The sequence below is a fragment of the Musca domestica genome, unplaced genomic scaffold (assembly GCF_030504385.1).
Source record: "Musca domestica strain aabys unplaced genomic scaffold, Musca_domestica.polishedcontigs.V.1.1 219, whole genome shotgun sequence".
NCBI lineage: Eukaryota > Metazoa > Arthropoda > Insecta > Diptera > Muscidae > Musca > Musca domestica.
Window position 1 is genome coordinate 449,661 of NW_026712261.1, and position 25,186 is coordinate 474,846.

The 25,186-nt window shown below is 34.2% G+C and overlaps 1 protein-coding gene across 1 annotated transcript in view; it reads left to right on the forward strand.

The window, feature by feature from the left end:
• Positions 1 to 1,026: 1,026 nt before the first annotated feature.
• Positions 1,027 to 25,186, forward strand: part of LOC131802577 (G protein-activated inward rectifier potassium channel 3-like) — a 104,660-nt gene continuing 80,500 nt past the window's right edge. Inside the window, exons 1-2 of the mRNA XM_059122898.1 lie at positions 1,027 to 1,994; positions 20,497 to 21,280. Of these exons, the coding sequence (XP_058978881.1) occupies positions 20,829 to 21,280 (452 nt within the window). The 5' untranslated portion in view covers positions 1,027 to 1,994; positions 20,497 to 20,828. The remainder of the gene's footprint in view (positions 1,995 to 20,496; positions 21,281 to 25,186) is intronic.

Here is a 25,186-nt window from a genome sequence, read left to right on the forward strand (position 1 = left end):
TGCTACATTATAGCTAATTTAGTTAGAAAATCCTTCTAAAATCTTCGAAAAGCAACATCAGTACTTTTAGGTCGTAGGTGTTATAAGTTCCTAGACAGATGTTCAGTAGAAGCGTCTATAATTCCATATTTTAAAATTTCCAGTTTTTTGGAATAGTGTCATTATATAATGTTAACCTACAATGATAAGTATGTCAAAAATTCCTGGTCTCTATCGACAATTTTTACAAATTTCGACCCTTTTTTGTGTAACGTTAACATGAAATGTCAGGGGTTTGAAACCCATCTATTTTCCTATAGTTTTCCAATTCCTAATTTTCCTAATTCCTAATTTCTGTGAAATTTACTAAGAAACGATAACATTTCCATGCTCCATTTTGGCTATCTTCTGTTCTTTTTGTCTCTTCTTATATAAGTGATTTACATATTTTCCATTTTCTAGATATGCTTCAAAACAAGCTGTTGCACTGTTCGATGGAAGCAGCAGCACTACTATTTTTATTTACCTCCAGTCAATGTCAAGATAAAATAAATATACGAATTTTTTTTTGAATATGATTAGGTTAATGGAGGGAACTTCATCATTGGCGGCATTGTCAGCGACATTATTAGCATATGGAGGCGTCATTATTGTCATCATCATCATCATCTTTATCATCAGCCTTATCAGTGACTGTGAATGAGAAATGAGCAATAGAGCAGAGACAAGCCAGTAATTCAAAATGATTCCATAATCAGAATGGTGAAGGGAGAGAGAGAGGGAGAGAGCGTGAGTTGCTATGGAGGCTGGTGGAGGCGACAAGTTGTGTTACAGCTGTTGCTGTTGCTCAGACTAAGAGTCTGAGAATAATACTGATGATGATAATGGTGTTCATGATAATAATGATGATGATAATGGAGCAGTGCCATTGGTGTATTTGCTAATGTTGCTAAGGATGTTGATTTTTGTTGCCAGCGGCACTGTTGCTGAATGTTTTGGCGCACTCACCGTGTTACGTTTGATGAGATGAAACCAAACAACCAAACCAACATCAGCCCCCAACCAAACATCCAGTACCACCACCCTCTGAGCACAGTAAACAAACCCGAGAACAGCGAAACAGCTCCAAATGCGTTGCGTCCAACCTGCCAGCCCAGCCAGCCAGCCGCAACAATTCATTGCTTCAGTCATTGTAGCAGCCAGCCAGCCAGTCAGTCATAACCGTAGTCTCAAACAGGAAGGCAACCGTACCGGCGGTTTTCATTTTGGCATAGCTCCAAAACGACAACGACGACAACGAAGACGACGAATTTTTGTTTTATTTTTTAAAACAAAATAACTAAAAAAAAGAAGTAAAGAAAAAATATTAAATCAAAACAAGCATCCAAAAGTTTGTCCATTTTGAATAAATATTCGAGGCGTGTTTTTGTTTTTATTTAAGTTGTTGTTTTATTTGTTTTCAAAAATATATTTGTTGTTGTTTCTACGAGATTTTTCTCTCGTGTTTTGTGTCGAAAAAATGGTGTTGGTGTTTTTTTGATGTTGAAAAAAATAATCGACAAAATTTATTGAAGGTGGTTTAATTTGTTTATAAATACAAATGTGATGCGACACGACGCGACAACAACAACAAACAAGATCAACAACCAAAAAATAATAAATAATTAAGTTCAAATACAAAAAAAAGCAAAATATAGAAGCAAGAATTCAATACAGTGACCCAAAATTGGAATTCTCGCCTTGCAACGTTGTTGCAATTACTTGGCAATAATTGACAGCAACAACAACAAAAAAACGGTGTTGGCGTAGCGCGATTTGTTTTACGGTAGCCACAGACATAATTGTCATCGTCAAACGTCGTGTAAATTTGTAAAACAAAATCCATAAAATTATTAACGTTTCAGTTTCAGTTGAAAACTGAAACTTGAATTTCGTTGCAATTACAAACAGCAACAACAACAATAATTCAAGCAGCAACAACAGCGACAATACGAGGATAAGTTATTCTAAAAAAGGTATTACAAAAAGTGTGAAATAGTTGTGCTCAAAAAAACCAAAAACAAAAAAGTATGAATCTGAATCTAATTAACCAAATTGTGCCATTCATTTTATCTGACAACGACAGAAAAAATAAGATAAAGCAAATTAAATTTTTGAGGCAGCAACAACAACAAAAAATCATTTAATCTCTATTGATATTTATTATAAAATGAGATGAAGAAAAAAAACAACTACAAACAAAAGAAAATGTTAGAATAAATTAAAAAATGGCAATAAAGAAAAATGTGAATTGAAAACAAAACAAAAAAAAAAGTTAAAAAAAAAAAATAAAAATCTGAGTGAAGGGCTTTGCCATACGTTGTGAATTTTAAAACTGATAAGAGTATTGGAAACTGTGGATTGTCATTGAATCACATCTATATAAAAATAATAATCAGATTACGGATATAATGCGACGGAGTATTTTCATTATGGTAACATTAAAAAAGACAGGACATTTCCCTTGCTTTGCATGCAATTTATTCTCAGGGACAAAAACTCTGCCGCAAGGAAAATTGAATTAAAATCAAGTTGTTAAAAAATGTGACGAAATTAAAATACCTCAAATTTGGAGTTTTCATTGTGCGAATATGTCCAACCCTTTATTAATATAGAAAAAATTCAGTTTAATAGTAGAATTTTAAGAATTGCGATCTGCCCAATTGCCGATCAATGCATAGTTCTATGGCAAGGTGCGGCAAAAATGTTCCTATACAAATGATCGTACTGATTTATATAGAGAAGTTTCGTAATGAGTGAAAAAATAACATCCCAGACAAAAAACAAGGGAACTGATGAGGATTGGTGGCTCTTTCCGAAACCTAGGTTTTCCCTGCCTTACCCCCTGGTAAACATTACCATCGTTCTCCACTAATAAACAAACGTTGTTTTTATAAAAACAACAATAAAGGGATAAGCCTGACCATTTTGCAACAACAAAATACTACGGTATCCCGAACAAACAAGCCACACTGTTCCAACATAAAAATGCTGAAGATAGGCCCATGTTAGGCAAAGTGCCGATATAGTGGTAAATTTGAAAAACTTCCAAAAAGCAACTAAAAAAGCAGTAAGTTCGGCCGGACCGGACTTTGAATACCCTCCACCATTTGGAACGAATTAGGAAATAAAAAAAATAAAATTCATTAAATATTCTGTTAAAATCTTAAAAATAACGAATATCGGAAGGTGCCTGTATATGGGGAATATACGATATAGTGGACCTATATAGACAATTTTATTTCTGGGTGTAAAGAACTCCTTTTGTGTAATTTCAGACTATTCCATTAAAAAATGTGACTAAAATCATCAAAATACCGAATATCGGGAGGTACCGTTATATGGGGTCTATACGATAACGTGGACCTATAGAAATAATTCTCTTCCGGGGGATAAAGTACTAACAAGGAACTCCTTGTGTGGATTTTCCGACAATTCAGTTGGAAAATGTGGCTAAAATCAACAAAATACCGAATATCGGGAGATGCTGTTATGACATCGTGGACCTATATAGACAATTTTCTTTCAGGGGATGAAGTCCTCATAGAGAACTCGTTCTGTAGAATTTCAGACAATGTCATTGAAAAATGTGGTTAAAATCATCTAAATACAGAATATCGGGGGGTACTGTTATATGGGGGCCATTCGATACGTAGATCGATGTAGCCCATTTTCGAACTTGACCTGCCTGCACACAAAAGACTGATCTGTGCAAAATTTTAGCTTCTTATCTTAATTCGTTTTGACTCTAACGTGATTACAACAGACGGACGGATACGGCTAGAATTTTACGCTGATCAAGAATATATACTTTGTTGGATTTAAAATTATTGTTTCGATGAGTTACAAGCGGAATGACGAACTTAATATACCGTCCATACTACCATACTACTAGAGGTTATATTAAGTTTGTCATTCCCCTTGTACCATAAATCAATCTAAAGGTGCGGGTACATAAGCTACTTAAAGTCTTCCATTGCATATCTACTGTGACACATCATAAAGGGATGTCAGAGCCATGCTGTTTTTGTAGCCATATCTTAAGATCCCACAAAGTGTATATATTGTTGATCAGCATAAAATTATATGGCGATTTAGCCAAGTGCACCTATATGCCTGTCCGTCTGTGGAAATCACTCTATTTTCCGGACGGAATGAATTTGGCAATGAAATTTTAGTCCGATGTATTTTCTTGGTATTGAACATGTGCCATATTGGTACACGTTTTGATATAGCTCACATATTACGGCGTTGCCAGATTAAAGGTGTTTTAGAAATTGTTTCGAAGATAATTTACTCAAGTGGGGGCTTTTTTCCTATGTTTAGGGAACATTTTTGCAAAAAAAAAAAAACTGTCCATATTAGTTCACATTTTAGATATTCTGTATTTTGAAAATTTCAGAGACTTTGTTCCATGGAATTATTTTTATATTTACTTCGTCCGACAAAAAATTACCTATACAGGTTCATATTTTCATATAACCCCCTCAAAATTGATATTTGCGATGCTATGGCGATAAATGGCTATACAGGTCCACATTTTTGTTTAGCCCCATGTAACAGAACCAATCGTTATTTGCATTTTTTACCCTACACCACATAGTGGAAAGGGTATTATGTCTTTGTGCATTTGTTTGTAACATGGACAAGGAAGCGAGATGGACCCTTAGTTAGTTTTGAGATCTTCATAGAATCCTTTTCTGAGTCGATTTATGCATGTCAGTCCGTCCATGTACTTTTGTGAACAAAATGCAGTTCGCATTTATTATCCGATTGAGATGAAATTTTCCAAACAATTCCAAGGATGAACCCTATTGAAATTGGTGAAAATCTGTTCAAATTTAGATATAGCTCCCATATATACTATCTTTATCCGATTTCGGGTTAATTGTGAACCAAATGGCTTATATCAGTCCAAATGATCTGGATTTTGGCACATCTGAATGAATTGATCCTTGAAACAAGTACTTAAAATTAGGTAAAAATCGGTTAAGATATAGCTATAGCACCATATATATGTTTCATCCGATTTGGTGTTTAAATCCCTCAAATGCGTAATATACACTCCACAAGCATAATATCACCAGATATCAGATGCAGCTCAGAAATACCTCTGTCAGTTTTATGGAGATCGGATCAGATTTGGATGTAGCTCCCATATACATCTTCAAACGATATTATGTTAATTGTGCGCCAAATGGCCAATATCAATCCAAATGACTTGAATTTTTGGCACATCCTACCGAATTCAGTCTAGAAGCAAGTACATTAAATTTAATGAACATCGGTTCAGATATTACTATAGCTACCATATATATGTTTCATCCGACTTGGTATTTAAATCCCTCACATGCGTAATATGCACTCCACAAGAATAAAATCTGGTACCGGATATCATATACAGCCCAGAAATAGCTCTGTCAAATTTCATGGAGATCGGATCTTATTTTGACATGGATCCCGTATATCTTTATCCGATATGAGGTTTATTATGCACCAAATGGCTCCAAATTAATTGAATATTGGAAATTCCCACTGAAATCATGCTAGAAACAAGTACATAAAATTTGGTGAAAATCGGTTCGGATATAGCTATAGCTCCCATATATATTTCATGCGATTTGGGGTTTTTAGTCCCTCACATGCGTAATATACACTCCACATCAAAGATTTTTGTTACCGGACATCAGATACATCCCGAAAATAATTCTGCCAAATTTTATCCAGATCGGTTTAGATTTCTATATAGCTTCGATATACATTTCCATCCGATTTTACGGTTATTTTCCACCATATTTGTAATTGGATAAATTTTTTCCATTTGGTGAAACTTGGCCCCGAATGTCTATTGCTCCAATAAATATTGTTGAGTGTTATTTGGTACAGGAGGTACAAATACCTGTGTCAAATTTGTTGAAAATCGATTCAAAGTTGGATATAGTTCCAAACTGCTACTACTCTAAAGCCATTATACGTATTCAAATAAGGTTCATAGTTTTTTGTTGTGGGAGATTTACTATATGCGCATATTGGTGTAGTATATCATATTGTAGAATATTCAAAATGTACACATTTAAATTTGTGAATGTACAGGGTGAGATAAAAAAAACTGCAACAAAATCAAACGCCATAATTTTTACATTATTTTTTTAATTTTATTGAATGAAAGGGAAAAAGTGTTGGAAATAGCATCACATTTTAGAATAAGTTTAGATTTGTTCGAATTGGACATCTCTGGCACGAATTATGGCCTTCAAACGACCAATGAAACCGTCACACGCTCCCCGAATGTTGCTGTGTGGTATTTTAGCCCATTCCCGGCGAAGCGCTTGCTTGAGGTGATCGACACTTTGCACATTTTCAGCTGTCCTCTTTGACAAGTAAACACGATCATGTTGTTTGTTTACAAAACTGATGGACAACGAATGCTTTCTCATCGGAGAAAACTAAATTCGGCAGTTCACCACTTTCGGCAAAGCGAGGCAATTCCTTAGCTCTTTTGAGTCTTTCTTTCGCGGTGTAAGTTCTTGCACTTTTTGGAGTTTCAATGGCTTTACCCCGAGCTCATTTTTTCAATATTTGCCGAATGGAATATTGCGATATGTTCTGCTCACGACCCATTTATTGGCCACTGCGACGCGGGTTTTGATCAAGTCGCTTCTCTACTTATCGAACCATTTCCCAAAAGATTTATTCACATTTAAATGCTGGAGTGCTCTAACGATAGAAACTTGTGGCCAAATATAAAGAAATCACACTATCACGCTTGAATTCCATCACGAATAACTTTTTTCTGGAAAATGCTCACCAAAATGCTTGTGTACACTTGTAAACAATATAATGAGCTGTCACTGGAATAATTATAACAGCTGTCGGACGAGTGGCTTAGAAATGACAGCAATCTTAAGTTGGTTGCAGTTTTTTCATCTCACACTGTAAATGCAAGAAAAACTTTGTTTTTCAAAAATAAATCGACACATTAATTTATATACTGACTCATTTGTTACTCGATACAGACAGAGTTTTTGGTTATATGCAACATTTATGGTGCATGCAACTTGTACAATATCTTGTCCACATTTCGACTCAACATACGAATTGTACTGCAAAGCATCCTTCATCATTATACAATTTATGCAAATATTATTTCTTTGGATATTTAAACATATATGTATGCAAAAAATATAAAACATACATTGCGCTGAAGGCCACCCCGAATACACCGACCATAAACACGACATTCCCACCTTAATGTCCAGCTTTTGATTTGAGTTAATCAAACAATGCCAGTAACTGCAAAGCCTGTTAATATGGCCCTCCATCGAAAGAACGAAAGAAAGAAAATAGTTTACTCTATTTGTTATTTTTTCTTTCTTTTTTTTTTGTATTTTCTCTTGATTGCCATTGTGTTCCTTAGTAGATATACAATTTTTTTATTTTATATAACTAACGTTTGTATGGAAAACTGGGAGATGTTTGTTTGTTACATTTTTTTATAATAATTCCGATTGTAGCTGCTGCTGTTATCTGGTAGTAAATACATTTAATTTAATAAATTAATTAAATTCCTTTCTTTGGCGGAGAATGGAAAAAAATAAAATGATTAAATGAAAAAATGTGGTTGAATGCAAAAGATTTTATTAAATGCTCGCTCACACATACGCACTCACACACCCACCCATACATCCATTCTTCGATTTATGTGTTTTTTAAACAAGCGTCGGACAGAGTCATTTAGATGATATCGCCTGATACGATGCCATTTACCTCAGGTAGAAATTTATTTATTGTCGAGATTTTTCATCTCTTTGGCATTTGCTCCTTGCTTCCTGCAGTGTGTGTGTGGTCATGTGCGTGTTTGTGACACGAGGAATTCGGCAAAATGAATTGCATTTAAGAGACTAGGTATATTGATCCACCTCAAGATTTTAAACCGTTGCGTAAATTAATAATTGAATTTTGAAGGGCGTTTTTTATTGATATGATTTTACAAAAAATATAAATTGTAGTGTGCGGAGATGTGGCGTGTAAGACATTCGCTCAACTCGGTAAGTCAAGCTGGTAAAATTCAGCAGTGAAGCAATATAGCATGGAGCAGCATGGAGATGTCCCTTTCTTTAGAATACTGTGAGAAAAATTTAATTTTTGCACAATTATAAGAAAATTTCAGTAGATTATAAGAAAAAAGCTGAAAATAGAAGACACGTATTGAGAGCCAATTGAGAGAGCAAGTAAAATTTCAAATTTGCGTACTGCGATTTTTGCGAAACATAGCTCAAAACATTAAATACCTTTTGTGTATGATAAAGGCTATATAATGTGTTAAAATAAGTTTCTGCTGAGAACCCAAAGCTATTTTGGGGGTTTGATTTACAAACCAAGTACTATCAAATCCACATGGAATTTTCCACAATACTGCTTGCCTATTAGAAAGTGAATTGCAGCGAATTCGAAAAGATTCTAAATTTGTCGAAAACAAGTTAAAAATATCAGTCGGTTTTGCCGACAAACGTATACCCTCAGCCAATATTCGATTATTTAAATATATTTTGACTTCTGTTATGATTATTCAAACTGTTAACCCTCTATGGACTCTATGGTTCTAAAGGAATGGGCCAAAATTGTCCATTTCGTATTGGACATAAATAAATGTGATATGTGATATAAATATTAGGACGTGCCAGATTTGGACTATGTCGGTAACTTCCTCCACTTCATATGACATATGTGATAATTTTTAGAAAATGTAAAATAGTCGAACGAAGTATTCCATTTTCATGCTTTATCTTATGCGCAATCTTAAATTCCATATTCATCTCAGGATTCTGGTTAAGAGAGATATATTTAGATATAGCAAGTTGTAAAGAATCAATGATTTGTTTCGCAAGTTGTGACAGATAAAAGTATTGAAAATTGTGACCCTTTGTGGGTGAGGTACCAGAAGGGTACAACAGATCTTGTGTTTGCAAAAATATTTGTATGTGTGAAATTCGAAGAGAGTTGGATGCTTATTTAGCTTACTTTGAGCGTTTTGTGAGATTCATGGATATTCAAAATGTTGAGCCTTTTTGGGGGAAGTACCAGAAGGACTGGACCGATATATTCTATCTTCCCAACAGATCTTGTGTTAGTAGAAATAATGGGATGTATGAAATATAAATAGAACCTGATGCTTATTTCTGATTTTATAATCGTTTTTGGTTATTCAAAACTTTGCCTGTTTGTGGTAAAGGTACCAGAAAGAATGGAACGATATGTACCGTTTTTATAAGAGATCATGTGTTGATAGAAATATTCAGATGTGTCTAAATGGAATCGGATGTTTTATGCGATTTATGGATATTCATTTTATTCATATTCATTAATTTTGACCCCTTATGGGGTAGGTAACAGAAGGAGTTGACCGATATATTCTATCTTCAGACCAGACCTTGGGTTAATAAAATTATTGGAATGTGTGAAATTTGAAGATAATCGGACATCTACGTCACATTTTATAAGAGTTGTAATTGATCAAAAATTTGACTCTTTAGATCTTCGATCTAAGTCTGACAATAATATTACGATGTGTCATGTTTGGATCAAATCGGATACTCCCAGCCAGGCAGACAGACAAACGGACGGAAATCGCTAGATTGACTCCAAAGAGACCTAGGTTCTAAAACTGTTATTTCGATGAGACAAGTTTTGGCCGTATCAAATAATAAATACCTTTTCTAGCCATATGGCTGAGGGTATAAAAATGGCATGGCCCCTTTCTGTGCGATACAATTATTTTTTGTTATTATTTTATATCGCGAAGTAACCTAAATTGTCCACATTTAAGATTTCTATATATATTTTCATCAGCTACCTGTGAAAATTACTCTACCTTTCGAAAGCAATTAAGTAGGTTGATAAAATTTTACTCAGATGTGTGATAGGTCGGCATGACTTTTGGTAAACTAGGTTATATAGGTCCACGTTTTGGTAAAACCCCCAGTTTTAAAGTTTTTTTTGGGTGTTTTAGTTTCAATGTTAACCAATTTACATTTAATTTGCAGCATGTGTTCCCATCATCACGAAAGAATATCCTTGCATAGAAATATCAAAATAGGTCTTAGTTTTGGTATAGTCCCCATATAACTGCACCTACCTATATTCGGTATTTTCGTAATTTTAACGACATTTATTACCGGAATTGTTCCATATTTCATAAGTTCGTAATGGCTACTACAGCCTAAGACAACATTTTTGCACCTGCATACACAATTTTGTAGTTGGTTGTAGTACCCATTACGAACTTTAACTACGAAAGTTAAAACAATTCCGGTCTATAATGTCGCTAAAATCATGAAAATACCGAATATAGGGGAGATAACGAAGACGAGGCATACGAAATTTTTAGGCATAAGCTTTAGTACCCATTACATACTTTGAAAACGAAATTTGAAACACTTCCGGTGAATGATGTCGTTAAAATCATCAAAATACCGAATTATGGGACGGTGCCGTTATATGGAGGCTATAGTCGTAGGCCTGCATAAAAACATTTTTGTCATAGGCTGTAGTACCCATTACGAACTTCAAATACAAAATTAGAAATAATTCCGGTAAAGAATGTCACTGAAATCATGAAGATACCGAACATCGGGAGGTACCATTATATGGGGTCTATACAAAAACGTAGACCGACATGGCCCATTTACGAACGTAACATGTTTACTGGTAAACTATATATGTATGTAAAACTTTATCCTTTCATCTCAATTCGTTCGAAAGATAGCTTGATTACAACAGACAGACGGACTGACCGACGGACATAGTTATATCGTCTTAGAATTTTACGCTGATTCAGAATATATGTACCTTGTATGGTCTATTATAAATATTTCGAGGAGTTACAAATGGAATGACAAAGTTAATATACCCTCCATAGAATGGTAGGGGTATAAAAATATGCTTTCCATAAAGTCCATAGTTGGATCCTTAACAAAATAAACACAAAATATGCAATGTAGTGTATGGTCTGTCGTCTGTCGTTTTTTTTAAATAGTTAATTACTCCAAAAAATATATGTGCAAATATCTGTCGCACAGTGTCGTGTAGGTCATAGATTATAATTCTGTTGTCTTATCACACGTCGTCACATAGACAATTAATTAAAATTCACTGCCATTTTTAAAATATATCTCCATTGGAAAGGTGTTGAGTTAACGTCAATGATTTGAATTTGTTTTGGTTTTCGTTGGGTTAATTGATGACAATCTGATGGCGGGGCGACTCATTCGTCAGCTGTGTTCGAATAATACAAATTGTTTCGTTTCTATTGATATCTCATTAGTTGACGGCAACGTTGTTTAAAATGTCAATATTTGCACGCAATGGGTTAATATGTTTCTCTCTCATCGTCTCCTACCTCTCCCTCTTGGTCTCTATCGCTTCTGAGCAGCCAAAACGTCACTTGCATTTAATTTCGATTTCGCCAAAGTAGTTTTGAATTAATTACCGTTGACAAAAACAGCAACAACAACATTGTTTAATGTCTGCTGTGAACAGCAACGCAGCTCAACTCAACACAAAATTTTTAGAGCTTAGAATTTCAGTGTCAATGGTATTTTATGACTGTTTGAATATTGTAGACACGTAAAGTGTCAGAGGATTGAATTGATGTATTAATCTATGAAAAGAGCTGTTGTGTTTATATGGCAATATGTATCTATCTATAAGTTTAGTATTTTTATTACAAGTAATTTTTGTTAATAGTGTTTGAATTGTATGGTTGTATTTACACAAAAAGAATCTGTATATGAATTTTTATGGAAAATCACTTTATGGAAAAGAACATCAATGATAGATCGATAAAATAGTATAACATGTTGTTACATCTAAGGTATAAAATATGAAGTCATAAAACACCACACTGCAGTATACTCGGTAAAAAATGATTAATATTTGTTAAAGCTGAAAACCAACAAAATATCATTGTTGTGGAATGCACACTACGCATGTGAGGGACTTAAGCACCAAATCGGATGAAATATCAGTTCATTTGGGCTGATGTTAGCCATTTGGTGCATGATAAACCTGATATCGGATAAAGATGTATATGGGAGCTGTATCCAAATCTGATCCGATCTCGATAAATGTGACAGAGGTATTTTAAGCTCCATCAGTTATCTGGTACAAAATATCATTCTTGTGGAGTGTATGTTACGCATGCGAGGGACATAAAACCCCAAATCGGATGAAAAATATACATGGGAGCTATATCCGATTGTCTCCAAATTTAATGTATTCGCTTCTAGTCTGAATTCGGTAAGATGTGCCAAAATTCAGGTCATTTGGACTGATATTGACTTTAATATATAAGTTCACTTTATCACCTTCTAAGGTTTTCATACCATATACCAAAAGGTGGTCAGGGTATTATGTCTTTGTGCATTTGTTTGTAACAGGCAAAAGGAAACGAGATAGACCCATAGTTCATTTTGATGATCTGCATACAATCACATTTTGAGTTGATTTATGCATGTCCGTCCGTCCGTCTGTCTGTCCATGTATTTTTGTAAACAAAGTACAGTTCGCATTTATTACCCGAGCCAGATGAAATTTTGCACAAATCATTTGTTTGGCCCAAGGACGAACCCTATAGAAATTGGAGATAATCCGCAAAATTTAGATTTAGCTCCCATATATATCTTCGTCCGATTTGCCTTTTATGGTGCACCAAACGTGTAATATCAGCCCAAATAGAATGGAATTTTGCACATACGACCCAATTTGGCCTGAAAATAAGTTTGCCCAATTTGATAAAAATCGGTTTAGATATAGCTATAGCTCCAATATATATTGTTCATCCTATTTTTTCTTTTAGTCCTCCGCAGCCGTAATATGCACTCTGTAACAACAATATTTGGGGAAATATATCAAATACAGCTCAGAAATACCTTTGCTAAATTTTTATCGAGATCAGTTCGGATTTGGATTATCTCCCATATATAACTTCCTCCGATTTACTTTTTATTGTGCATCAAACGTCTAATATTTGTCCAAATGGGATGAAATTTGGCACTTACGACCGAATTGAGTTTAGAAGCTAGTATGTCAAATTTGGTGAAGATCGCTTCAGATATCGCTATAGCTCCTATATATATTGTTCATCCGATTTGTTATCCACAGCCGTAATATGCACTCCGTAACAACGATATTCAGGAAAATATATGAAATACAGTTTAGAAATATTTTTGCCAAATTTTATGAAGATCGGTTCAGATTTGGATATAGCTCCCATATATATCAAATGGGCAATATAAGTCCGAATTTAAAAGATACAAATGCTTCGGCATATTTAGTCCTTTGAACTTTAAATAATAATTATAATCCCATGAGAACTATTAATTGTTATGTGGAGCTCTACTAAATTAGCAAAGTGGTGTAGGGTATCATAAAGTCGGCCCCGCCCGACTTTAAGGCTTTCGTTACTGGTAATTATTTACATATGGAGTGCCGCTATTGTCAATTTTCGCACCAGGCATGGCACTGATATAAATATTGGAATTTGCAAAGTTTGCACAAAATTGGATGATAGTTTCTTGTTAAAAAAATTTTGACCTTTTGTGGGTGAAGTACCTGAAGGAGTTGTTCGATATTGACCATCTCCGAACTCGATCTAAGTTTGTCAATAACATTACAATGTAGCAAGTTTGGGTCAAATTAGATACTCCCTTCGAGAGTTATCATGAGCACCAGCCAGACAGACAAACTGACAGACATCACTAGATCGACTCCTAATATCCGAAAATGGGTTTTGGCCGTATCATATGATGTTGAAAAAAAGGTTAAACCATAACTGCTATTTTATATTATTGTATCCATGATTAGAGTTCGAGGTGAAATTTGGCGTTCTATATATTACAAATTATTCTTAAACTTATAAAGAAATTGCCAAGTGTATTGAATTCACCATTCTCTGGTGCACGACAGCAATTCTAGATTTTAGAAGTTAGATATCTTGGGTCTTGACATCTTTCACAATCTCTTTGGAGCAACTTGTCATCAAAATCTCATTGTTGTTATTCCATCCATAAACTCCATTAAAATGCATTCATTTATTTTCTTCGATTGAAGTAATCTGTCCATTTGAAGGTGATTAGAAAATAACTGCATGTTTTGTTGATTCGATTAAGTGGTTCTTCAATGATTGATGATTTGAAATTGTTTCTGTGTGTGTGTGTGTGTGTCTGAAGTGCTTTTAGTCTGGTGGTGAAAATCACCTGCGAAACCAGAAGCAAACACCAAAATAAACCCGACAGATACAGATACTGTACTAGAGGGGAACGTTTTAAGTAAAATGTCAAGCTGTTGTATGGCAATGTTATTGAGTTCTAGAGTATTCGTTGTTTTGATTTAATTGTTCGTCAGTACCTATCTCAAGAAATACATACTTCTCTAATGGGTGGGCACAGTGGGGGAAATGTTGGAAATAAATGAAATAAACATTAATTGATGCCAAAGAGATATTGTTGTGTTATTACAGAAAATGTTTTCAGTTACACTGGAAGTTGGAGTTGCATTTTATATACTTCAACCATATCATACAGGTATAGGTTAGAGCAAATCATTACAAAAATTCAATTTGTTGTCATGCCAATATATTAATGACTCAGCACAAGTGTTTCTCCCCCACTGTAACATCAAAAGATAACATAAGAAACAGATAGTGTTCTGAACAACATCAGAGCATATCATTCACTTCACGATTGTTCCACAAATGTTATCATAATTACTGTGGCGGTCATATATAAAAATCAAGACGAATATTACCAGCCATATGACCCCCATATTAAGTTAAAACAATACACGGAGAGAAAAAGAATGACATTCTACTATCACATGTTAAGAAGATACAACCACTAACCATTATTGGCGCCGTGTGACTGACTAATAGAATTTGGTAGAATTATTAAAAGTGTCACCAAATAGATTTAATATGTCATTGTTATATATTTGTCAAACGCTAGCATTTTCATGTCACAAATTTCAACCCCCCAAGCTTGACAAGTGTCGTCCGCAATTTTTGATTAGTAGGACACTAAAAATTGACAGATTTATTAGTGCACATGATGATGATGATTGATTAGAGATGTTAAATGGATTTATTTATTAGACAGGCCAAATGAAATGTAAATTTATTATTTTTTTTTTGCCAAATTACTTAATTTAGCTTGAAGTGAAAGAATATTGATCGCTTCCATAGAGTTTAGTGTGATTTTAGCCTTGGCAACGTAAGAAGAGAAAAATTAAGGAAAACGCTTTTGTGAATTAATAGATGAATTTAATAAAATATTTATAATGGAGGAAAGTGGTTCAAGCCCATTCAGTGAATAAGGTGATTTATTTAAAATATTCAAACAGATTAAATAAATAATTTTAAAAAATTAAAAGTCAACTTGAAAGAAAAAGGGTCTGACTTTTAATTTAAAGAAATCAGTATCAGTATTCAAATATTTAAACAGATTAAATTAATTTTAAAAATTAAAAGTGAATTTGAAAGTTTGAAAAAAAGGATCTGACTTTAAATTTAAAGAAATCAGTAAATAACTACAATACTTGTGATTATTGTTGAATAATCTGTGACAATTAAGAGTCAAATTAAAAGGATCCAGCCATATGCTCGCCACGGTTACTGTGTAATACACCCACATTAAAATTGACAGAAAAAAGTAAGAAAAAGTCAAAAGTCGGGCGGGATCGACTAGATGATATGCATCGCATATTTAGTAAAGCTCCCATAATAATAGAATTTTTATTGGGAATTCATTTGAAGTAGATCTTACCACCTATGAACCTTTAGCAAATAGCATTGCTATAGAGAGAATGATATCACTTCGAGTAGGATTACATTAAAACCAGTTAGGAAAAGTCAAAAGTCGCGGGGGGCCAACTGTATGATACCCTACTCAATTAAACCTTAAACTAAAACTATGCATATTTAGTAGAGCTCCCGTAACAAAATAATTTATTTGAGGTAGATCATACCATCTATCAACATTTGGCTTTAGAGCAATTAAAGTTTTGATTCAGAGGAAACTGATATATGGGTGTACATCCAATTCGGAATCGATTTTCACTAAATTTAACGGAGACATCTTAATCTTTCATACCAAATAACATTGCTGTAGAGTGCATGATCTCACTTTGTATCGGAGTCGAGTTCTACAAAATGGAAACGTACTCTGGTATTAGGCATTATTTACACAATAAACCTGAAATCGGATTAAGTATATATATGGGAGCTATATTCAAATACTAGTAAGCAAAGGCTATAATCGGACGGGGCCTTCTCTGTGATACCCTCGCCACAAAAATTTATTGTGAAATTTCTGAAACCATTTAAATTTGAGTGAACGAATCTCTCCAGGTATTGGGATATATAATTAAACTACTTTCAAATCGATCTAATTGCACTGTGAACACAAAACTTGGGGTTAGAAAATTATTTTGGGGACGATAAGTCTTGGTGAGCATATAAAGAGTAGGGAAGGACAGAATATCCGGATGTAGAATTTCCGAGTTAAGGTGTGATGAATGTTCTGCATTTGACGCCGAATTGCATCATGAAATCCGCTATTTATCCGTTTGTCAATATTCTCGAGATCAATTTTTCAGCTACATTGAATGACGATATTTTTTGACGAATATTTCATTCGAAAGGTACATAGAAATAATATAGTTATTATTTCTATGTACTTTTCGTTCCCCATTTTTAAACCGAAAGATAAGTACCACAACATAACACTTTAAGCCATTAAAATGTTCTACAAAAATGAAACTCCAAAGATTTTAGGTACGATTTTCGATGTATTTGTTACTTTCGATCGACATTTGTCTATATTTCATTTCTTGAAGATTTGTAGCGTATACAAACGAACAATTTCAAGAAACGATTTTTCTTTTTATTCTGTTTGTTTATATTTTTAATTTCTGCCGACTTTTGTCATCCATATGAGCAACTAGCTGAATCCGGTGCACATCGCTACCTCTTTTGATTTTATATGCTTTCAAAATTTTGTAAACGAATATTTTGCGGATTTTAAATAAAAACAAGTTAAAAAGCAGTAAGTTCGGCCGGGCCGAACTTTGAATTTTTCAAAAAATACAAAAATTCTGCTAAAATTTAAAAAATACCGAATATAGCCGTTATATTGGTGTCTATAAGCCACTACCATATTCAAATACGAAACTTGAAATAAACGGTGAATAATGAAGCTAAAATCATCAAAATATCGAAGACCTGGGCCAGCATAGACAATTTTCTGTCACAGGCTTTAGTTCCCTTTACGAACTTCAAATATCAAATTTGAAACAATTCCGGTGAATAATGTCGCTAAAATCATCAAAATACCGAATATCGGGAAGTACCGTTATATGGGGGCTATACGAAGACGTGAACCTGCACAGATAATTTTCTGTCTCAGGCTGTAGTATCCATTTCGAACTTCAAATACCAAATTTGAAAAATTCCGGTGAAAACGAGGACCTACATGGCCCATTTACGAACTTATCCTGCCTACTGGAAAAATAAACATGTGTGCAAAATTTTACCCTTCTATCTCAATTCGTTCGAAAGATAGCGTGATTACAGCAGACAGGCATCACTAAATCGACCTAGAATTTTACGCTGATCAAGAATATATATACTTTGTTGGGTCTGACATGAGTATTGGGATCTGATATTTGCAAACCCTGGGTATTGGCGGAGAAAATGCTTCAATTTTTCATCATCTTCCCCGCATGCCCTGCATATGCTGTAATCTGCCCAACCTATCTTGAACAGATGACAAAGGCGTGGTGGGTCTATATTTCTTGATAAAATAATATCCAAATCAGAACCGATTTCAATACAATTTCACAAAATTTATTTTTAAGCAAACTTCCGTCACACATTCCATACTTCATTGACATTTGACATATATAGCGTGTTTGGTGCATCAAATACACAAATCTGAACCGATTTCAATATAACTTGGTAAGTTTATTTTTGCACCAAATTCCGTCACGCATTCCAAATTTGAAGACTGTATCAAACAAACAATCAAATCAGTCATTTGTAGAATAGAAGAAAATGTAGAATAGAAGAAAATAGGAGAGCCCTTAAGATTTAAAGAGCACTTATCAAGTCGGTAAGCTACGTGTTCTCGAACTTCGCCACAATTATTGGGATATGCAAATCATAATAATCGACTAATTGCCTTAGGGTCGAAATTAAGTTTAGCAAAATCGAGTTTGTTCGTCTATAGGTCCGTGCGCCTCTTTTTCTGTCGAGATAAATGACATATATTATAAGCAGCTTTAGTTTCCAATTGCTCGGTCTACTTTCTTATATGGCCCCCATGAAACGATACCTCTCGATATTCGGTGAATTGATGGTGGTGAATTTATACCTTTAAATCGGAAGTGTTTGAACATTACGTTTTTTTCTTTGTTATACTCTAAGACACACTGTGTCACAGTGGGTTAATTTGTTTGCAATATGCAGAAGGAAACGAATCACATGCTGAATCGATTTATGGATGTCCCTCCGTCCGTACGCCTGTCCATGTATTTTTGTAAACAAAGTACAGGTTGCATTTATTGTCCCATTCAGATGAAATATTCCATACATCATTAGTTTGGCCCAAGGACAAACCCTATTAAAGTTGGTGATGATCGGATCAGATTAGTGTATTGCTCCAATATATAGTTTTGTCCGATTTCCATATGTGTAATATTCGACCAAATGGAATGGACTTTTACCCATTGGATCGTTTACAGTACTGAAGCATGTATTTCAAATTTGGTAAAAATCGATTCAGACATAGCTCCCATGTATATGTTTCATGTTTCGGATACCTCTGCCAATTTTCATCAAAATAGGTTCAGATTTGCATATTGCTACCATATATTTTTATCCGACTTGACGTTAATTGAGCCTAAATGGATTGGATTTTAGCACATAGGACAAAGAAAAACGGTTAAGATACAGCTCGGATTTATATGTTTCATCCGATTTTGTGTTTTAATCTCTCATATTAGTAATATATAATATTTGGTAATAGACATCAGCGTTTGCTGATGTCTAGTTATTGGGACAAATTGCTATCGTCAGGCTTATATTCATATTACCTGTCAGTTGAGATTGTGAGAAGTATTGAAAACTGTGTCCTTTTTGTGGGAGGTGCCAGGAGGAGTATGCCGATATCTATCATTTTTACTTCAGACTTGTATTGGTAAAACCATTAGGAAGTGTGAAGATTGGAATGAATCGGATGCTTATTTCGCATTTTATGACTGTTGGTTATTCAAAATGTTGACCCCTTTGTGGATGAGGTAGGAGAGGGGTGGACTCATCTTCACACCAGGTCTTGTGTTGATATAAATATTGGGATGTGTCGAGTTTGAACAAAAATCGGATGCTCATTTCGAGATTAATGAGTTTCATGATGGGGGAGTTACCGGAAGTAATGGTCCGTTCTATACGTTATTCGCACCAAATCTTGTGTTGGCAAAAATAATGAGATTTGAATGGTTGTAGTTGAACTCTATTTTACATTTCATGAGAGTTATAATTTTTCAAAATTTCGAACATTCGTGAGCGAGTTGCATGATGAAGTGAGCCGATAATGTATATTTTCCCAGATGAAATGATCCTTTCTTGTCCCGCAAGGTGTGAGTACCTTTTGTGGAGGAGATGCCAGAAGTAGTCACCGATATTACCAAACTTCGAACTTGATCTAAGTTTGATTTCAAATGTCCTGAAACGGATTTAGTCCAAATGGACGTAGGTCCTAAAACCATTATTTCGATGACGACAATTAAAATCGACAATAGATAATACCTCTCTAGCCATATGGCTGAAGTTACAAAAATACAGGCACAAAATTGATTTCAAAAAGTTATTGAGAATTTTTGAAAAAAAAAATTGTATTTTTGTCATTTATTTAGAATTTGATAAATAACAACAAGGCGTGTCTCGTGCGCACATTAAAATCACCCTTGATAAGGGTGACCTTCCCGAGGTGAGTTTCGGACCTTGAGGCAACATGTTCCCCATTTAAAAATATTTCCAAATCTCATATAAACAAATTCCGCTATCTTTCATCTCTAACGTCACTCATAACAAATGCGCACAATAGCATAGTTCAAAGACCCAAAATTATTTTGTAAACAAGTGTAATTTTTATTTTCCATACATCATATGGACAATTGACGAAAGTCGTATTGGCTATCTAAGCAAAATACCTAACATACTTCAAATCGAAAATAGATAATACTCTGATTATTTCAAAAAAATTAGAACTTTTGATATCCCTTCACCAAAAACACAAAAATAATCGAAACAATATTTCAAAGAATAGATAGTCAAATAAATTTATTTTCTTCAAAGCGTTTTAGTTTTGATTTAACCGTGAGTGCGGAGAGTGTGACTAAGGTTTTTTTCTTTTTGTATCGTTTTAGTCACTTGGCGGTGGTGTAATTTTTTAATATCTTGAAAGGAAAGTAACAAACAACAGCAACAACAAAAGAAACTCGATGATTGTTTTAAAATCAAATCAATTGGAAATTTTCAATTTGAATCCTGATACGTGATAATTTATACTACATCCTCCCTCTTCCTATCCACCCTGCCCTTTCAACAACTATCTATAACTGTAAACACAACAACCACAACTACAACTCCATCTCCAGCTATAACCACAATATTTCCAATCCTGGCCTAGTCAAAGGATATCCCAAACCTCCCTAGTTTGCGAATTTCATTGAATTCATCACCAAACTGCTACCGGAAGATGATTGTCGACAAATCGGAGAACATTGGCGAGCATGCTTGGACAAAGCTACTCGACGACAAGGAGACCAGTGGCAAAGATGCTGTGATTGTTAAAATATCCAATAAAAACGAAAATAGTCTGCGACACGATAAACTCAATATCAAAAACCTAAAGGAAAACAGTTCGTTGACGGCAAATTTTGTGGACCCACCTGCCAAAGACGCCCTGGCCAACGACATAATGGGCGAGGAGGGAAACAGCGGGGCCCCCCTGATGGGCAAGGATATCAACGAGGGTACAAAGCTGAATGCCAATGCCGGCCTCGGAGGTGTTGGCGTTGGCAGTGGCGGTGTAAACAACGATGAGAAAAACGTTCAAATACAACGCAAAGAATCTATACTCGGTACATTCCATAGACATTTAAGAAGATCGATAAAGGCTGTTAGTGAATCACCGGGACCGATTACAAGGTAAGTGAACGCAACCCACATTTGAATTGTCTTAAAAAAAAAAAACACTAATTTTTGGGAATACATTGCCCACAGGCACTTGCCAAGTGTGGTATGGCCTACTTATTCCATGGAATCACCAACATTTTTTTGTCTCTGCCATCAAAAGTTTCGTTTATAATTTTTTGGAATATGATTTTCTATCTGAGTAATCCGGAAAATAGGTAACCTTGAAAATGACGTCAATCCATATTTCACTGGGCCACCCAATTCGTTGGGTGTTGACTGGTTGGGTACTTTTCGCAAATCATTTTTCATTTCTTGGAGATTTGCTATTTAGCATACATATTTATATGTATGTAGGTCGATCGGTCGGTCGCCTCCTCTTTAGCTTGTCAAAATATTTATTTGAACATTTTTTTCTTTCCTCAAAAATTGTTATAAATAAAATTTGTAATGGGAAATTCGTTGATTTGATCGTCATAGAAAACGAATGTTTGCAATAATTAAAAATCAGTTGTTCTACAAACGTGAATATTTATGAGATTTTAATGTTTAATCGGCATTTAATGGTATTTTTCAACCCAATATTTTACAACAAAACAATATTTACAATTAAACAATTTTCAAATGGAAATCTATATATAAAGGAATAGAGCGATGTCTGAGTGACTGACTGATTCATCAAGGTCGCGGGCGAAACTGTTGAAGCTGGAATTTTGTGTTAGGGTGATATAAGGCTGGGTTTTTAGAAAGCCGAACTGTAACTGTACTAAAATTACTAAAATGTACTAAAAATTGATTTCTGTTGATTGGGCAAACGGAGAGATAGAGAAAGAACTCTAAAATTTGGAATTAGGGTCGTTGAAGGGGTTTAGTTTAGAAGTTTTAAATTCGTACTAGAAGTCTACTAAATTTTCTGGTTTCACTGTTAGTGTGTAGGGTTGGAATTAGAAGGTGGCTCTGGAGAAATGTATTATTAAAGTACGAAAAGTCCTTAATGGTACTAATTTTGGTATATGAAGAAATTTGGAATTTGAGATTGGAAATTTAGAATTTTCGTATTAGGGTTACTTTTTGTTGGGTGGAGGAGTTTGGCGTTTTTTTTTGGAAATAAGCACTAATTTTTAGTGCGAAAAATAGTAAATGGTATTAAATTTGTTATCTGGGGAAAGGTGAGAGATAGAAATTTTAAATTTGAAAGGGGTTTTGGAAAATTCGAACAATATGTATACCAAAAGTACTAAACTGCAACAAATTGGAAACGATCTTTAAAATTGGTATGAACTTGAAGTTTAGGATGAAGGGTTGATAGAAAAAGGCATGGTCATTGGATAAGGTTGGGGTGTAAAAGTTTAGTATATAACAGTTCGAGAAATATACTAAACAGTACGAAAAGTCCTATAAACACCTATATGGTACTAAATTTGGTATATTAAGAAGGGATAGAGTTGGAAAATTGAGATTTTGGTATTAAGGTCACTTTTTGTGGGATGCGCTTGATATATGGAGGTGATTTTGAAAATATGCCCTAAAAAGTACCAAAAAGTAGTGGTATGAGGAACAAGTTAAGCAAGTATGGTTAAAGTAATTCCATTGAAAATGTGGCTAAAATCGTCAAAGTACAGAATAACGGAATGTAACTTTATATGGGGGCAATGGGTAAACGTAGACCTATATAGACAATATGCTGACACATGAAGAAGAAACCTTTATGAACTCAAAATACTGAATTAAATAATATTCTGTTAGAAAATGTGGCTATATGGGGTTATACGAAAAAGTGGAGTTATATACAATGCATATACAATGTTCCAGTACAGAAGATAGAATAAATTTTAAACTCTAAATACCGGATTTTAAGCATTTCCGCTAGAAACTGAATATAAGAAAGCCACATAAGATAGAACATACTATGAACTCTAAATACCTAATATTAAACACTTTGGTTAAAAAATGTGGCTACAACCATCAAAATGCCGAACATCGTTAGGATCCGTTATATGTGGAATATAGGATATCGTGTGTGGATTTCAGCCAGATCCGTTGAAAACCAGTAAAGGAAGTCTTAAAGTCGGGTGGGTCCGAAGTTATGATACCCTACACCACTTTAAATATTTAGTATAGCTTCATAAAAAAAATAAAAGTTGTATGGGTAATTTGTGAGAATTGAATTATACCAACTATGATTATAGTTAAATTTAAAGTCCAAGGGACTAAATTTACCGAAGTATTTGTGTCTTTTCAATTCGCACTTGTATTACCCATTTGGTTAACTTAAAATCAGATAATGATATATATGGGAGCTAAATCAAAATCTGAAACGATCTCGATTAAATTTGGCAAAGGCATTTCTATATCAAATTTCCTGAATATCGAGTGCATATTACGGCTGTGGAGAACAAATATAACAAATCGGATGAAAATATATATGGCAGCTATAGCTGTATCGAACCAATTATCACCAAATTTGACATATTAGTTTCTAGACTCAATTTGGTATTAAGTTCCAAATTTCATCACATTTGGGCTAATATTACACCTTTTGTGGACATTTCATTATTCAAGGGCAATACCTCACGTTTATCATTAGGAACAGATAATACAAATTTCAAACAATTCTATAAACATTATGTTTTTGCTTTTTTACTCTTGATTTAAAACGTTTCCAATACAAGTCAAAATCTCCCTTTGCGCTTAATTTTTTGGAGAAAGTGTCAAGTAAAGGATTCTTCTGGACCAAATTTTATTGTGACTGATCCACAATTATTGGTAGAAAGATATGTCGTTTAATGTGCTTATGATGTGGAAATTCTATCTACAAAAATATGTCAATATTGCTCCTGATTTTCGTACAGCCATTATATAACGATATTCCCTGATTGTAGTTATTGTAAGGATCCTGGCCATACTCTTTAATAGATTTGGCTCTTTATGTTATATTCATATTGAAAAATCTTCTTTCCTACCCACGAAGGAACCAAAACATTAATTCTCAGCCAAATCCTGCACATTTGTATAATGTACTCATTTCCCGGATAAATTGTTGTACTACACTAACAACTTCAATTAGCACCTTCATAAAATACTCAAAAGAAATGAATGGTTGCGGTATGAGGTTGACCGACCACAGCGCCATTCGGACAACCAACCAGACGATTTGACGGCTAAATGGATGAATTTATTTACAATATGTTTTTTCTTTTCTTATCCATAAAATAAAAACGCTAAATGGATCAATACAATTTAAACTAAACAAAGCTAAGAAAAAAAATGACCAGAAGCAAGACATTGAATGCATTTCAACAACCATAAAAATGGACTATATTGCAATGACTCCATAAAATATTGGGTAAAAGATTTGTTTGAGTGTCTGTGTGTGTGCACATCTGTGCCTATATGCATTTTCGTGATTTTTTCCATTCCCAAATTATTTCACATTTCTTTGGAAAGAAAACTTACGCCTGAAAATAATGCAAATCTCCACAAGCATACGTATTTATGTAGAAGTGTTTTGGTGTCAGATAGAGTCCAGCCCCAGCACCCCAAGAGATTTTTCTTTATTCTCATGTGTTCGTGGCTTTTGTTAATTCATTAAGTATTCGCTCGTGTGATTCTCACCATCTTCATCATCCGCATCATCGTGTCTTTGCGTGTGCAACACATGTTCGATAAAAAGACGAAGAGCAACAAAAATCACAAAGATTAATAATCTCTGTGAGTGATACAACATTTTCATCTTAATTGAATCCATCATTCTTTCGTTCGTTCGTTCATTCATTCTTTCTTTTTTATTTATTTATTAAATCAAGAAATTATTCAACTGATATTGAATGGTTTGGAAGGCTGAAAAGATTTCCTGTTTATTTGTTATCATTTTTCTTGTTGCGATGGAAATTATGTAAATTATTTTAATTTGAATTTATA